The 17,407-nt window shown below is 37.8% G+C and overlaps 1 protein-coding gene and 1 long non-coding RNA gene across 2 annotated transcripts in view; one reads left to right on the forward strand and one right to left on the reverse strand.

Moving 5' to 3' along the window:
- The first annotated feature begins 2,391 nt into the window (after positions 1-2,391).
- On the forward strand, positions 2,392-3,693 carry LOC134742827 (uncharacterized). The gene is made up of 2 exons (XR_010127969.1): positions 2,392-2,499; positions 3,632-3,693. It is a non-coding gene; the product is annotated as an uncharacterized LOC134742827 (long non-coding RNA).
- A 541-nt stretch (positions 3,694-4,234) lies between these two features.
- Positions 4,235-17,407, reverse strand: part of LOC134743272 (uncharacterized) — a 123,036-nt gene continuing 109,863 nt past the window's right edge. Inside the window, exons 9-11 of the mRNA XM_063676683.1 lie at positions 14,291-14,543; positions 13,497-13,663; positions 4,235-13,110 (exon numbers count right to left, since the gene is read on the reverse strand). Of these exons, the coding sequence (XP_063532753.1) occupies positions 12,053-13,110; positions 13,497-13,663; positions 14,291-14,543 (1,478 nt within the window). The 3' untranslated portion in view covers positions 4,235-12,052. The remainder of the gene's footprint in view (positions 13,111-13,496; positions 13,664-14,290; positions 14,544-17,407) is intronic.

Here is a 17,407-nt window from a genome sequence, read left to right on the forward strand (position 1 = left end):
CGCACGTCGTTCCAATGTGCGAGTGTAATAACGGCGTTGAATCCCAAAATTAGCTTAGGTAGGTAGTAGGTATGATTTATTTACGTGCGTCATCATTATTATCATCATTGTAATAACTGGCACCCTTCGGAGGTCTCTTTCATCTAGTGAGCGACCAATAGGTAGGTACTTACAAAAGTCACTAACACGCCAAGATCACGGGCGCAAGCGAGCGAATATAAATGTACCTATGTGACTTAAGTAGTATGTAGGTGTTTTTGGCGCTGTGGGTACCTACGACAATTGACGAAAAGTTTGGACGTGTTTCTTGCCGTCCAAATGGTTATCTAATAGGGTTGCTTAGTTATCTACAAGCTTAAAAACTTCAAATACTCACAATAAACCACATTTAGTCATAATGTTCCCTATGCTTTACTAGACGTATATCGACCGGACCGGATCTAGTGAAACTAACCATTCAAAACTGCTCCCTATGTTTGTTACTTTACTTATCAGTGCGGAAGAACTTAAACGGAGAACAGAAGCCAGATATGAAAAAGGCGAAGGCGGTATTGAAAGCGGAGGCATAATAAGCGGCGATGGGGCAAGTGGGGGCAGCGGGGTAAGCGGCAGCGTTAGCGGCGGCATAGGCGATGGCGGCAGTGTTGTGGGCAGTGGGGGGACGGGGGCAGGGGCGGGCGAAAAGGGGGGGTTTATGCAGAGACTTCGGTTCATGTTTGATAGAAGTTAGTAGTGGTTTAAGAGTTAAGAGCCGGCCATGGAATAAGGTATTAGTGTATAATTTGCAGAAAAAATTATCTTATCATCTATTCAGTCAGCAACGTCTTTATTAATGACACCTGGGGGCCTAGCCAAGATGATAATCGTATATCGACAGTTACAATCCCAAACAAATAGAAAAAATGTACTGGGATCTGGGATGACATATGTTACGAAAAATCACGTGACTATCCATACCTACATTATCAACTAATGTTATCTTGGCTAGGCCCCCTGTTACTTTTATAACAAAATTTCACACTTTGTTCACACTCTGTTCTTTTTATAAGAAAAACTAAGGTTCGGCTACTTTGCAAATTGAATAACTTATTTCGCGGCTAGCTCTCCGACTATAATATATTAATAACACCTAAGTTATACTTTACAGAAGTAGATTAGCTGTTTATTTTGAACATCTTCCCTGCTTAGCTGCTGCCATTAATCATTTGTTATTTATTGTATAAGTCTTATAATCACGAAGCCACGAAGCTATTGAAACTTGAGACTCGGCACTTGAAAAACTAAGTAGATAAAAAAAAGTATATTTAGAAGTAATTTTAAATGCCGTGAGTAAGTACTCAAACGCTCGCTAACAGCTTCGCTTTGAAAAGTTAGAAACTTAAATCAACATTTGCAGCAAAAATTTACTTTGCTCTCTTGTTGCAAACGTAACTTGCACAATTGCACATCCATAGACCTAGCATGTGCACATCACTATGTACTTACATAGTATAAAACAAAGTCGCTTTCCGCTGTCTGTCCCTATGTATGCTTGGATCTTTAAAACTACGCAACGGATTTTGATGCGGTTTCTTTTAATAGATAGAGTGATTCAAGAGGAAGGTTTATATGTATAAATATTAAAACATTATAACATAATTTGTAAAGGTTTTGTGTAAATTAGTGCGAAGCCGGGGCGGGTCGCTAATAGAAAAATAAAGGGGTGTACCTACTGGCAACCGTATTGAAGGCATTACTTGATACCAGTATCGACTAGCTTGATTTTTAATTATTGCTTGCAATTTTATCGCTTTCTCTACGGTTAAGTCAAAAATATTGAGATTATACTTTGGCTTCACCTTCAAACAGGTCGACTTTATCGGTATTTATATTCATATTCGTATATTGATAATAATTCATATTACATGTCGTTTTTTATAATTACATTAAAAATTAAATAAAAAAATAACAATTAAAATAAAATTAGCATTATAAATACAATAATTACATTCAAAACAAAAAAATAAAATTTTAAAATAAAATTACAATTAGTGTTATATATAATACATGTCAAATAAAAGTATACCTACAATAACATTAGGTAATTACTTATTTAATAAAATCTGCAAAACTGTAGAAAGTGTGCTCAATAAGCCACCGTTTTAGCCTGGATTTAAAACTGTTAAGTGAAGGCGAAGGTATAAGGTATAAGAAGGTATCACTGGCTTCCCGTACACTTAATCACTTACCCACTTTCTTTTTCCAGCATACAACTACCTAGGTCCTATAGGCCTCTGGAACGCGGCCCTAGCTCTTCTCCTATTAGGGTACTACGGCAAAACACACTTCTGGAGCTCTATTGGGCAAGGTAGAGGAGGTCCTCTAGGTGGTCGAGTAGGGGGAATGGGGGGCGGGGGGATGGGAGGCAAGTGCCCACCGAAGAAGAAAGTGGAACCGCCGCCGCCTTGCTGCGCGAGCTGCAAGTGTTTTAATCAGCCTAGGATTTTGAAGCAACGATTGGTAATTGGTCATTTCCAGGGACCGGACAACCCTTTCCGCGATAAAACCCTTTCAATGGGCGACACTTAAACAAGGCTAACACATTGAAAGACTTTCCCTTTTGAACTGCAAGCCCATTCATACCCTTACCTTTGACTAACCCTTATCGAAAAGCTACCCAAAAATAAGGCTAGCTCTTAATAAGGGTTACCCTTATGTTTAAGCGCTTTTTATAAAGGTTTCCCTTTGCGTGAAAGAGACAGGATTAGTATATATCTACGGTAGTGTATGAAAAGGAAAGAAAATACGTGCCTAGTCAAAGAACGCCGCCGTCGCCGCCGACGATCGCTCGGATTCGAAGTAATGTGTGCTTTATGAACAAGATAGACGACTTAAATTTGCACGCTTATATGCTAAAATGGAAGCCCTTTATAAGGCCGCGTCCGCCTTATAAGCAATATGCAAGGTGTTGGTGAGCGGATGATAAGGGTTTTGTAAGGGTATTTGGGCTACCGATTACTCAAATGTGGTAGCTTTATATAAGGGTTTTTAAAAGCAAAACAAAGGGTTTCGTCTGGCAAAGGGTATGGTGAGTTAAGCCTTATGCAATACCCTTATTAAACCCCGATAAGGGATAGCGGGCCGGTCCCTGGTCATTTCATTGAAATAGATACTTATTTTTAATTTAATTTAATTAATGGGCATTTCTATTTAAAGTTGTATTTTGCATTTTATATTTGCATGAAAAACAAATAAAAAAATGTTATGTGCAATTCGTGCTCTTTCAAATGATATCCCACTCGACCACTAACTAGACTTTGAAATTTTGCCCCCACTTAAATTGGGCATTTGTCATAATTAATAAAAAAAATACAAATTACACTTCCAATGTGTTTGGGTTAACGCTGTTCATAACTATTCCAAATTTCAAATCGATAGCTTCAGTAGTTCTCGAGATATTTAGAAATGTGAAAGATATGACAGGCGGACAGAGTCGTACCATAAGGGTTCCTTTTGTACCTTTTTGGTACGGAACCCTAAAAAGAACGCAGAGTATGACTGGTAGTTAAAATTTCACCCTGTATTGTGGTATATAAAATTTATACCTATGACAAACCTAGAGTATTAAAATCGTGCTATCTACTTGTTACAGAAATGGCCCGAAGACCCAAAACCCTGCCACTGATAGTTAAGATAAACATTTGCAAAGAAAAAGGATTATCAAAGAAATCAAAGTTTTAGAGGTACTATTTGATCATAATAATTCTGTAAAAAAAAAAATATACACTATTTGTAATTGATCCTTGAGGTAAGTAAATGGACTTGAATAATAACAAAGTTAATAAAAATCTTGCTTCGTGTTGATTTATTAAAGCACTATCTAGAAATTGACTCTCCCGTACTAACTTTTATCAGATTGTTCCTTGTATAAAGTGTGTAGTGTGTGTGTAGTACCTATTACAAGATGTATTTCTGAATGAGTCAGTGAAACATACAAATCCTGTGCTATGCGAAAATTGTTGAGAATCCACCGAAAAAAAAAAACTGAAACGGCTCTTGCAAACGTTCATGTAACATGCGTATGTCGTCCGATTTCTTTATACGTGTTGTTCCCATGATGATGCATTATGCATTTGTAACCTGTGGAAGTGGCTTAAAAATCAACATGTGCAAGTTACATGCGCCGTGTGCAAGCGCTATATTAGACAGGTAGGATTAGGCATCTCACGTTTTATGGGTAAAAATAAATAGCTAATTGAAACAAAATATATTTAATACACCTTCGTTACAAATTATGCTTGCGCCTCCTCGGCTCTTACACTAATTAGTCGGGCTGGACACAACCGTATAACAGACGTTAGTGCCTTAAAACAATATTAACTTACTAAGGGACACGCACGTGTAGGTATTGATAACCGATTATGTGGCTTGCTCGGGTGCAGCCCTACGATTGGTGTCGATGGACACACTACGTGTGGAGCGTCCCGCACTGTAAGACGGGGATCGCCGGCCATAACGGCGTCGGAGTGTGATATACCTAAGCTATGCCTGTTTTCCGTGGTTTTATGTATTAAATCCTTTATTTAATGATGTATGGTGATTTCTCCTCTAATAGTATATAATTTGTACTCCAACTAGATTTTGAGAAAGCTGACGTGGATTTTATAAGCGTATGTTGACAGTACAGAATAGTCGCCATCAGATATATCGGAGCAGCCGAGGTGCTCAACAATATCTGAACACGCACTCTAACGCCGTGACAATAGAGGTGTACAAAATAAATTCGCGATAGACCCGATTGTAAATGTGATTTAATAGAGGTGTGTTGAGATATTTGTGACCACCTTGGCCGCTCCGATATATCTGATGGCTACTGTACATTCACTTATAAAATCCACGTCAGCTTTCTCAAAACCTGTGGTCGGATTATAATTTATCCATTGGTTGGCGTATTAATTACTAAAATCGTGGGTTCAAAACTCAGTAGTGCAGTGCAGTATAGACTAAAAAAAACCTTCAAAATGGTCTCGCGAGAACACGATGGAACCAAAGATCCTGCTATTTTCAAACAGTGTTAAAAAGTTATTGAAGTTGCGCTTTAACGTTGAAAACAGTTGATAAAAATTAATCGCAATTTTAAAATTGGTATTACGATTGCGTCAGGCAAAGATAACTAAATAGGTTTACTGAGTAACAGCGAGCATTTTTAAAACAATAGTGAATTTGCATTTAATTAGTCTGGCGCCTTTACGTCTTATGCAAATAACAATTAATGCAACATTAGTATGAGAAACTCGTAATAAAAAAAAAACAACGCTTTGAATGCCACGCCTATCGCCCGCGTCATCATGTACCTATTGTATATTAGGATGCATTTTGGATTCCTTATCTTGGTTTGCAAATGCCGGCCGTCACACGGACAATGGACGGCAATAAACTACCTGAGCTAACCTTTTTTTTTCAACACCCACTTTTTAAGTGCCATGCTATTGGTCATCACTTTTATGATATCGCCTGACCGTCTGATTGTAACTTGTCGGAGTGCACAAAGGTAGATATTGAGCTATAGCCGCGCGCGTCAGTTGACGTCTTTTGTGATCAAAGTGTTGTGTCCAATGTGACCATTTGTGGACCTCAAACTTTGCAATAGGTTAACGAATTCTTAATTAATACTGTCGAATTTGTCATCTATAGTTCTGCAGAAATATTCAAACGGCTTTATTTTACTGACAACATTACGTTTCAAATCCCCTTAATATTTGATATCTTGATATCTAATGATTTCTAGTCAAAATAACTCACTTTGAGAAACTCAAAAGTCTGTTGTTTATGTTTCTTTGGATTTGACATATCCAATTTTTTTTTAGATTGTAGCGCCATCTGCGTTAAGCTTTGCTCGTGTATAGTCATTGATAAAACATTAACATGACTATTCTGAGTTTATATTAACGTTGATGTATATATTACTGCAGTGTATAAGTATTTCAGAAACATTATATAGGGTAAACTATCCAATGATTGGCACTGAAAAGTACCAGTAATTGGCACCTGATTTGTAGGAAAGTCGCCACTGCGGCTTTAAACTAAGGTTGAAGATGCCAACCATTGTTAAAGTGCCAACTATAGAGTAATATACCTTACACGCGCGTGTCCCAAACAGGTTATTCTATTTGTATCAATAAATTATCAAACATGGTTCATTATGACTCATTCAGACTTGAATCAACTTCAAAATAAACCATTTCTGACGATAATTAACACCTTTACCAAAAACAACTATTTCTTAACTACGTATCCTGAAACTGATATGCTCAAATGGTGTAACACTGCTCTAGAAATGGCAAGTTTGCGTTGAAACATTCCTTGGCAAGGGTCCGAGAAGGAACTGGTGTCAAGTCAAGACACAGATTTGAGGTCGATAATTGCTCAATAACCCTGCAATTTTAAGGATATCGACGAGAATGTAAACATAATTACATGAAAACGATTAGATTTTAGACCATAATCAAGAAAAATACTTTAGTGCAAACTTACTCCAAAAAATGCCAAGGAAAATTTTTCACAGTTACTAAGGTGTTTCTCTAAATATACCTCTCTATTGCACGTAAAACATAGTGTAGTCGTAACAGGTACATTTGACGAATATCGTAGTTAGTTTTACAATTATTTTATAACACTTGACGAGAATACGAGCGTTTTCGATACATTCTCATTGCGGCCATTTCGTGATGGCACTTTTACAAAATGGCGGATGTTTAATTTAATTTTGCTGTATAAGTTGTTGAAAATGTATCAATAACGTCTCGGAAAGTACAATAACCAGTATAAAAACTGGTTATTATTGTTAAACAAAAATAACTGGACTATATTTACACTAAATCAGTTTTATTGCAAATAATATTATCTATCAATATTGACTATGCAAATTGAATCATCCCAATAACATTATAGGGTACTTTTTTATTATTTAAGTAGTCTTAAACCTATTAAGGTCAATGTTCAAATGAGCCCTGCCAATTTGGATTCTTTTACGCACTGATAGAGGTCATTTTACAATAAACAGAAGCCTTTGGGACCGTCCAATGAACTGACAAATTAAGACTTAATACATATCTCTAAAAGTTTAACTATTAAAGATGTTTCTACATATTTACTTTATGAGAATGGAGATAAATGTACGTATGAAAGAAAACCTTCAACTACTTTCAGTCTTGCGTCCTGCTAACTACACAGTTGTATCAAATAAAGTACTAGGTACGTACACATACGGCAGCGGTAGGCTTAGGAACAATTATTAACATTACTATGTGAATATTCACACACAAGCAGATCTGGACCTGTAATATCAGTGTAAGCAAAGATTGATTTATTAATTGTACTAGACGAGTAGTCTAAGATGAATTTGTGCTTGGAATTTGGACAGCTACTCGAGACGGCGCTGTACGGCTGTACACTATTCTGGTTGTCAAAAATTGACGTTTGACAATTCATTGACCACAAAACATAGGAACCGTGCGCGTTGAAGGATCTACCATCTTGTGGCCTAAATCGGTAACATAAACTTGACTTCGACACTTCACGTTAAAGCAGGTGCTGCCCCCCTGCAGTTCACGCCCTACCTTGCGCGTGGTAGGTTTTGCCATCTTGTGGCGTAAATTAGAAACTTGACAGCTTGACATTTATATTTCGCGCCAGTAAACAGGGGGCTCTTGTAGCCCTTGGGGACCCTGCAGTTAGTTTTTTTAAATTACATAATCACGTTTTTTCTTCCACTTTTCTATTACAATCAATTACCAAAAAAGTAAAGTTAAAATATTAAAGTTTGTAGATCATGTCCAGATCGTCTTTCTCAGTTCTAGTTAAAGATTTTCATATTGATAGGGGGAGAATGTCCGTTTGCCGTATGGTTTAATACGAAGTGCTTCATAGTTGCACTGGGAACGATTGGACGGACAATTAATTGCTTTCGATTTATTCATTACTATTTATGAAACCACACCAAGTATGTCTGATGAAATGATGCTTTCATTTTATTAAGACGAATAGTCAATATGACACGAAAATAATTTACAAAAAAAATTACTAAATTGTTATTTTCGTATTATAGTAAGTTTAAACTGTCTCTCTGAATTATCATGACGTATTTCTTATTGCAGGTAAAATCTTACTTATTTAGTGTTTCCATTCAACTTCAAAAAATAAGTTTGCAATTATATTTACCTGGAATATCTGGTTCAGACATGAGTACATTTTTTTAACCTTTCGGTATTTTTATTGAATTATTTGATAAGATTTGGCGTGGTTTCAACACAAGGAAATGTTTCAACAAAGTGTGCAATTTTTAACATATTCAATCAAAGAATAATACAAATTATTTTTGGCACTGAAATATCGTCATATCAAACGAGCCCGTTATAAACTAATTTCTCTTTACACCTTCAAAATGGAATCTCTTCATATTTACAATGATTTAGTATACCCTGACATATATACCATGATTTAAAAGTATATGATGTTGATGATTAAATAAATATGTAATACTGTATTTACAAAAATATTTTTTATTTATAAATGGATTATTTTAACGAGAGACAAACTGGCTATATGTGAACTCTTATTGTTTGTGTATTTCTGTGTATTCTGAGTTTGTTTTTCATTAAAATAATCCATTTTAGGCGCATTTCAAGACAATTGGAATCAAGCATTAGACGAAATCATTTTGGAAATCATCCTAGTATTTTCAAGCTAACTCTGCTGCTGATTTTGACGTGAAAAAGCTGCACACTTTTTCACTACAACAAATATCAGATTTTCATAGAAATTTGACGTTACACTTCCACACTATGTCATTGCAGTCTGCAGAGTTCGCTTGGTCGGGCTGTACTGTGTTATTCAAAAACTTCTCTTGAAAAAGCCAAAAATAATGAAACTTTTGCCAAGATACTAATTAGAATCTTAGCAACAAGTTTCATTATTTTTGGCTTTATTTATTGCACGTTCCGCATTTCGGAAGCGACATTGTACCCGTGCTCCCGAAAAAAAGGGTACATCTTTTTTAGGACCATAATTTTCAAGTTTATTTGTATACTCGATTAAAGTACTTTTAGTTTAATAATAAACTGAACTATATTTGGCTGTTTTTGCTGAAACGCGCCTTTCAATATTTTCATCTGTTTTGACACAATTTTGTACATTCATTATATAATAATGGAGTTTCTGCCGCTGGAGTTGCAGTCAAAATGCCATGAAATCGGCGTAAAAATATTTGACGATTGTTCATTTCACTAAATATTGTATTGTACAATACAAGTGTAACATGTATGGGACGGAGACCACGATCTAGTGATCCGTTTTTTGGGAAAACTCAACATTGTATAAAGACTGTCGTTATTCATAAACGCGTCACTGGCCTGAATTAGCTATGAATCGTTTGTCTTTATCTGTCATTTTGACTTATGTATTTGTAAGAAAGGTATAAAACATAATTTAACTAAATCAGGCCTGTAAAGTTTTATGAACACAGTAACAGTTGTCTCTCCGTTGGACATATTGTCATATACAAAATGATTCTAATGAGGAATATCAAGTCAAAATAAAATAGATTTTTCAAACGTTGATATTATGGAAATATTTTGTTTTAACAGAGTTTCTGATAAAGATATTGACTCACTCCATCATAGCAGCTGCTTAGTGCAAAGATAAAGATAGATAGGTATATAATTAATATTTCAATATGTTTGTTCGTTAGTAGTTCGAGGGACATTTGACACGTATGTGAAGACTAGTTACGTGCCTGTATAGATATAGATAAGATTTAAAGTTAATTTAGGATAAGTATACGAAATATTGTCTCCTACGCCTGGTGTAACTCGCAGAATAATAAAAAAAAATATGTCTGTAAAGTCCGTTTACGGACGATAATTTTGCGTGATAATGATAACGTCATAAGAAAACATTGATGAAAAATTGCATACTTTTATTTATGAATTGAATTGAATTATTATCACTGAATTATCATTATTTTGTATAATACAAAGGAGTTAATTGAAAAATACAACTTTTTCGATACGTTACCATGGAGATCTGCCCACAACGTGACACTTTCGTGCATGCCACCGGTTAGGTGTTCATCGTTTTATAAAGGGGCCCACTGACTATCAGGCCGCCGGACGATATCGGCCTGTCTTCTTCTTCTTTTAAAATTATGGCTTCAGCCCAGTGGGACTATTTCGCCAGTATCAAGGTATTAAGAGGTTTAAAAACGACAAAAATTGTACGGTTGTACAAGACAGTGTACGGTGATTTGTTAGCTCTTGTAAATCGATAGCTAGACTTTACAAGAAGCACGTGGACTACCGGCCGTTGACTCCAAGATGGTGGTTAAACGCGCTTCAAAATTAATTCTCCATTCACTGCACACTACCACATTAGTTTACTGTATAATAAGCTATCGATATTACACTTTAAACAATATTAATGAGCAAAAAACAAAATAATTAATCACGATGCTAACTATCAAGATGGCGCTCGAACCGGAAGTCTATCGGCCTGTCAGTTAGAATAAAAATTTGACAGTTCCGAATAACTGACAGGCCGATATCGTCCGGCGGACTGATAGTTAGTGGGCCCCTTAAGACGTTATCACGTCAAAAGTATGTTATTTTTACGAGCGAAAATGCTGAAATATAGCTATATGTACGTATGTATGTATGTATGTGTATACTCCAAATAAGTATTGGGTTGTTTTTCTCAAATTGTTGTTTTAGTGAAATAAACTAAGTAAAGATTAGAAACTCATGAAAACAACTTATTTTCTTCTTTTTTTCTTTGTGATCTTAAATCTTATTTTGACTTATCTATACATGAAATGTTTTATTAGTATATCCCTTTCCCTTATTACTTACATATGTCACTTATACAACATCTTATAATCTACACATAGGTATAAGATGTTGCGAATGATGACCGTATTATATGAAAGTTTGACAAATAAGTCTTGTCATCTATTTGACAGACTAAAACATGTCAAATTTGTATCAATAAGTCTGAATAAGTCTTACTCACACCAGACGCAAGTGAAAGAGACAGAAACGGTTCTTAGCCGACCGACTTTAAAATAATAATAAAAAAACTATAATTTTAAATAACTCAATCTATGACTTTGTCGATTAAATTTAATAAGGATTAAGGATGTATATTAAAATCTAAAAATGTTTAATTACTAAATTATCTATTAAACTGCTGCCACTTTAAAAGTAAAAAAATATTATTATGACAGTTGCTAAATCTTAAGTTACGGTTTTTATGTACACTATAATTATCTGAACTGGCAAGTACTAATATAATACTGTGTATAAATAAGTTTAAATGAAACATATTAAACCTAAACGTATTTACAGAACTCGAATTTATACAGGGTGGAAAAAAATAATGGGCCCTGGAAGGAAAGTGCCTTAAAACCTTAAGTTAGCTCGTTTAACTTAAATGAAACATTTTTTTATTTTTAAAAAGAAACTGCATTCAAAGATTTTCATTTATTTTACAATTTCGGTTGTCTAAAAATATTCTTGAGTAAATATTCGATTTTATGGATATTTTGTACGACAGACGAGTGTAAGACCATTGTTTCTTGGTCCAGGGCCCAGACATTTTTTCCACACTATATAAACGGTATAACTATAAAGAATGCGCTTCGTTTAGAAAACAATGATTATATACTGCCATATATATTTAGACTAATATAGACTATTGCGTAACAATAGGCCATCGTAGGATCAACTGAGAAGCTCCGCCCGAACTAATATTTCCACTAAAACTAAATCTACAACCGTCCTCCTAAACCTTACTTTTAATTCAGTCGTCAAAATAAAATCGAAACAGTACGGCCGGCGGCCAAACAAATTTCAACACGATACGTCGTATCTATAGAATATGTAGACGGGAAACGTCGGCACTAGCCTTGAATCACTCCAATATCGCCGTGTATATTATAGAGTAAAAATATTTATCCGTAACTACTATGGAAGTATCGAATCAGTATCGATTTGACACAATCAGTAAACGCTCAACGTCGCTACGACTTCTTGTCGAAGAGGGAAAGTTTCGACTTGACGGCGCCCTCACAGATCATGAGTCTCTGTTGGACGCACTTCCTCCCGCAGCCGTCATCGAGCCCCCTATGTTTCACGTCCACGAAGTACTCCTTCTCACTGCGCTCACCCTCCTTACCTTTCGCGAACTGTAACATTTCCATTTTGCTGAAGTTGCTCACTTTGAAACGCGAACTTTTGAACGTCCGATCGCACTTGAAGTCCGCGCCTTTGCGCTCGAAGTACTCCACTATTTTGGATATCTGCGCGGAGCGGACGTGGCGCGGGATTCTTTCGTCACAGTAGAGGCTGTCCGAACCGGCAAGCGACGCCACATCTTCTGAACTGTCCGTGTAGACGCTGGAGGTTCTTTTACACGAGGAATTTAGAAGATGGTTGATAAGCGGACCGCGTTGAAGGAGATAGCTCAGCTCATCGTCATCTAAAGGTTTATGGGAAACGCATCCGCTTATGCATTTCGCGCGGTTGACGCAGCAACATCTGTCTAGAATATGGTATTCCTTTTGAGGCTCCGGCGTTTCGGAAGCGTCGGAATCCGGTCGGTTAGAGTCGAGCTTGCCGCACAAGAACGGTGAAGCGTCATGCTCGATTATTCTCCGCGGTTGGGGCTCGTCGCGGGAGGGGACTTCTTCTAAGTCATCTAGACTCCGCAGCGAGCTGACCGTCGTAGTCGAAAGGGCGGAATCGTCGAGGACGAAGAGGCTGGAGTTGGCCGAGCCGGCAGCGCCGCGCTTGTACGTTCTAGCGTTGAACATTCTATCGTAAATAATCAGACAATGCTCACACATCCGCAGCGGTGGGTCGCGATAGTCCAGCGAGTCTTCTTCTGTGGTGTCGGGCGTGGGGCGGTGTCGGGGCCACCACCAGCAGCGCTGGCAGCCCATGAGCGAGCAGGGGCACATGGCGTTGTAGAAGCAGTCGGCGTGCGTGGCGCACAGGTCCTCGTTGGCGACGGAGAAGATGCCCGACTCGCACGAGCCGCGCCGTCGTGTCGCGCCGAGTAGGGCGCCTTCCGATAGCTCTGGAAATACCAAAATGTTCCTTTAAACTTGTACCCGGCGCCCGGCCCGGTGTATGTTCCGGCAAATGTTTATCTTTCGTAAACACGCTGGAATGTTGTAGAGATTCTAAGCGATGAATTACCTCATAAATAATAAGGGGTTTCCTTAACACGAGGCTGGGCGATAAAATATAAAAGCTGCGTTCAAATAGACCAAAACCAAGCTCGGCACTATCTTCTCTGAAAAGTAGTCGTGTCTCAGATTGCAAAATTACATACTATTTATCTATATTAAAAGCAAGGAAAACACACGATGCCTGACTTGATAGAAGAATGAATCAGAACAATAGACGTAACTCTTATTTCGAGTGAAACTAACTATGGTTTGTTCGTGTAACAGGACTCACCGGTGTTGTTAGTAGGGCGCGGCTGCTGTTGCTGCACGGGCCGCTCCAGCGAGCCGCGCCGCGACAGGCCGGGCGACGACGGCAAGGACGCGCACCGCGGCTCGCCTAGTTCAGGCTCGTCGGACACGCGCACTAGCGGCGATGGGAGTTCGACGCACGAAGAGAAACTGTAAAATAAAGCGAATTAATTTTTCGTACCTTTTTACAATTTGGTGCCGTGACCAGGATTATTTATTTGAGTTGAATTTTACTGCCCTCATAAGCTTAATAGCGGTATTTCAAAAAGAAATGATACTGAAGAGAAAATTTGAAGATAAAGAATTTAAGATCTATGTTTGCATTTAATTTCTTATTTGAAGGAACGCTAATTGGCTCAGTAGGGCAGTATTGCCTTATTCTTATAAGAAGTATTTCAGAAAGTTAAGCCTCGGTTCGTTTGTCACTCCCACTAGCGGGGATGGGAGCTCCACGCACAATGAAAAACTGTATATATTATTTTTTCGTTAGGTGGTTGTTACATGTTGATGCCGTGACCAGGATTACTTATTTGAGTATATTGATCCCATCCAACAACATAAATCGTTCCACGTCACCTACAAATTCACCGTTTACAACTTGAACATTACCCGCTCGCTCTTGAATATGGATGCTCAAGTGTCTTAATAACGCTTCGGAACGTACGGAGCGGGACTAGCGGGGCTGCTCTCCTTCTCCTCGATGGGTTTCTTAGGAGCACGATACGTGCTAGACGACGCTGACGAGGGAGGCCCGGGCGGGGAGGACGAAGGACTCACCCGCTCGCCCTGGAATGCGGATGCTCAAGAATCTTATTAACGCCGCGGAAGGTATGCAGCGGCGTGCCCCCGCGTCCCCTGGGCGGGTCGCGGAGCAGCATGATGTGCGCGAGGCGGTGCAGGCGCGCGAGGCGGTGCGGGGGCGGCGCGCGCGCGGCGGGCAGCGCGGAGGCGGAGCGGTGCGGGGGCGGCGAGCAGCGCGGCGGCGGGCACAGGCCCCACTCCAGCGAGGAGAGCGAGCGCCGGTGCTGGACTGGAAAATATACAACATTAGGAATAATATTGACACATATTGAGATTTATAATATTAAAGTTTTAGGTCCTTTTCCCTGTACATTGGTCCTGCTGCTTAGTGGGTACCTTCCATAGGTTTAACTGATTTTTTTTCCAGCCCGAAGAGAAGACGACCATAATTAAGGTGGTTCGACTAGGTTACCCAAAGCTTAAACCCCGCTAGATGGCGTCACTTTCGCAAATTTTCAGGTTTTATTTTTTTGCGGAATAGTGTTGGTATCTGTATACTTAAAAGTATGTTTAGCGCACCCTTTACATAAATATTGAACTATTATAATAAACATTGAATACTTCATTAGTGCAAAAAACACTTTTAAAGTCGACAGAGTGTTTCTGTCATGCTATTTCCTACTATTACTCACACATGCAAGTAGACAATTTCATGCATTGTAAGTATGCTGCAATGGCGTTGCGGTATGTTCGTGGAAATACGTGCAAGAGGATTCGGGTTCGAGACTGGTACGTCAGGGGTACTTTTTTTGTCCTTTTTGTGTTATCTTATGTTTCTTATACCTTTTATTCTTCGAATTCTTGTCCGATTCCGATATAACCGAAATATATTTCAGTGATATCGGAAACGGCTCTAACGATTTCGATGAAATTTGCTGTAAGGGGTTCGATCTAGCTAGGTCTTATCTCTGGGAAAACGAGCATTTTTGAGTTTTTACTAATGTTTTCTTTTTCTCCCAGATATTCAGTATTATTAATAAATTAGTTTATAACGTTTTATAAAAATATGTGACGTTTTGAACTAAAAGGTACCACATTGTCGGTTGTCGATTAGGTTGATTTCATTTTGAAGCTTTATGGAAATATGACAACAATAAGTAGGTTTGGTTGAAAACGCCACATATATTGAAAACCTGACTTTCACAAATCTCACCTTTTTGGGTTCTTCCGACTCAGAAAGGATGGAGAATACTGACGATTCTTAGTAGCACTAGCCCAAGGAAGTCCAGGTTTGTAAGTGTCAGGTATCAGTTTTTTTTTAAAGCGCTAAATATAGTTCTACAAGTAAAGCAATCCCTTACTGCCCAGCCTCTATAGTATTTTTCAAACTGGAAGGGTACCATGATAGATTTCATCTCCATACAATTTATAACCTAATAATGCCAAATGTTGCAAAATTATATTGAATTGAGATCTATCATCGTACCCTTGCAGTTTGAAATAGTTATTTACGATACAAGTGCGGAAAATACAAAATTCGAAACGAGTGGCGACAGATTAAAACACGACCGCAGAGAGTTTTAAATCGACACGAGTTGCGAATTACCTATTCGCACGTGTCTCGTACAACGTTTTACAGTACATATGGCCCTTTAAACTTTCGACATATGCATGAAAAGTGCTCTTTACGCACTAGGGCGAGAAAGTTGCACCATATGTACTGTAAAATACTTTTTAGTACATATGGTGCTACATATACGTTACCGCCCTAGTGCGGTAATTAGTACAATACGTGCATATGTCGAAAATGTAAAGGGCCATAATTATGTACTGTAAAACGTTGTACAATACACGTGCGAAAAGGTAATTCGCAACTCGTGTCGATTAAAACACTTCCTTCGGTCGTGTTTCAATTTATCGCTACTCGTTGCCAATTTCCTACTTTTCGCACTTGTATCGTAATGTACTAATAATAAAGTAGTAATTGTAAAATAAAATTAAAACTTTTTTATATTATTTTTTTTGGATTCAAGTAGGTACAGTGAGTAACAACATTGCATGGCCTTCTAATTATAACTATTATAGAAAACGGAATATTTAGCATGTTTATTTATATTATTTATTTCTCGATATTTTGGCCGGTCTTGCAAGACCAGTCGTTGTGGAGATCCCTGGGGAGGCTTATGTCCAGCAGTGGATGTCTTGTTGGTGTAGATGTATTCACACAACAAATGAAAAACCATTTTTTCATATTTGTTATCCGTAGTTGTCCCTGTACCTGAAAGAAAAATAATATCATGATAGCACAAAATCTCTAATGTTATAGGAAGAAAGATGATGCAACAATATGGATTCTAATAAAGTTATCATTTACTTACCTAGTAATAATTGTGTTTTTCATTCATAGACAAAATTCCATAATTTTCATCCCCAGGAAATGTTTTATTTTACTTTATTGCAGTGAGGATGTCCTGATTTTTTCTGGCTAATGAAGGAAAACATTTTATTTCCAAGAATGCCTCTTCATTTTGCACAATACCTAAAAAAACCTAGAGTTAGTGACACATTGACTATTCGGCAACCAAAACAGTAATAATTACATTATATAGGTATTGTTCACTGCTTATATCTACCATTACGGAAGAAGTGAGAATTATTTTTTAAAAAGATCGGCACGAGAAAATTACAATGTACAATGAAGAAATGAAACTGTACCTACCTTACGAAACTTCACCATCATGAATTCCGCTTCAATTGAGTCTGAATTTTTCTGGATTTTCGCGGACCAGAACACCGATGATTTTTGTAACTTGATTTAGACGTTGCTATCATTTTCAATTTATACAAACAATAAGTCACAATAAACATGACCCTATGTGTCAGTGTCAACACTGTCAAATAAAAATGCACTAAACATGACGGCACTGCAAATCCTGCCAGGTCGGCTAGGCAACGTCGCCAACGTCATAGAGTGGCAACGCCGCACGCAACGTATTTGTACACGACATTTGTGACACACACATACGTAAAATTGATGAAAAAATTACGTTGATTTATGTATGATTTCTGTATGAAACAAAGTTTTTCTATTAATTTAGCGCAAACGAATATTCGAAAGTAGATAAATGAGCAAATATTTGTGTAGTAATAGTG

The sequence above is a fragment of the Cydia strobilella genome, chromosome 7 (assembly GCF_947568885.1).
Source record: "Cydia strobilella chromosome 7, ilCydStro3.1, whole genome shotgun sequence".
Taxonomy (NCBI): domain Eukaryota; kingdom Metazoa; phylum Arthropoda; class Insecta; order Lepidoptera; family Tortricidae; genus Cydia; species Cydia strobilella.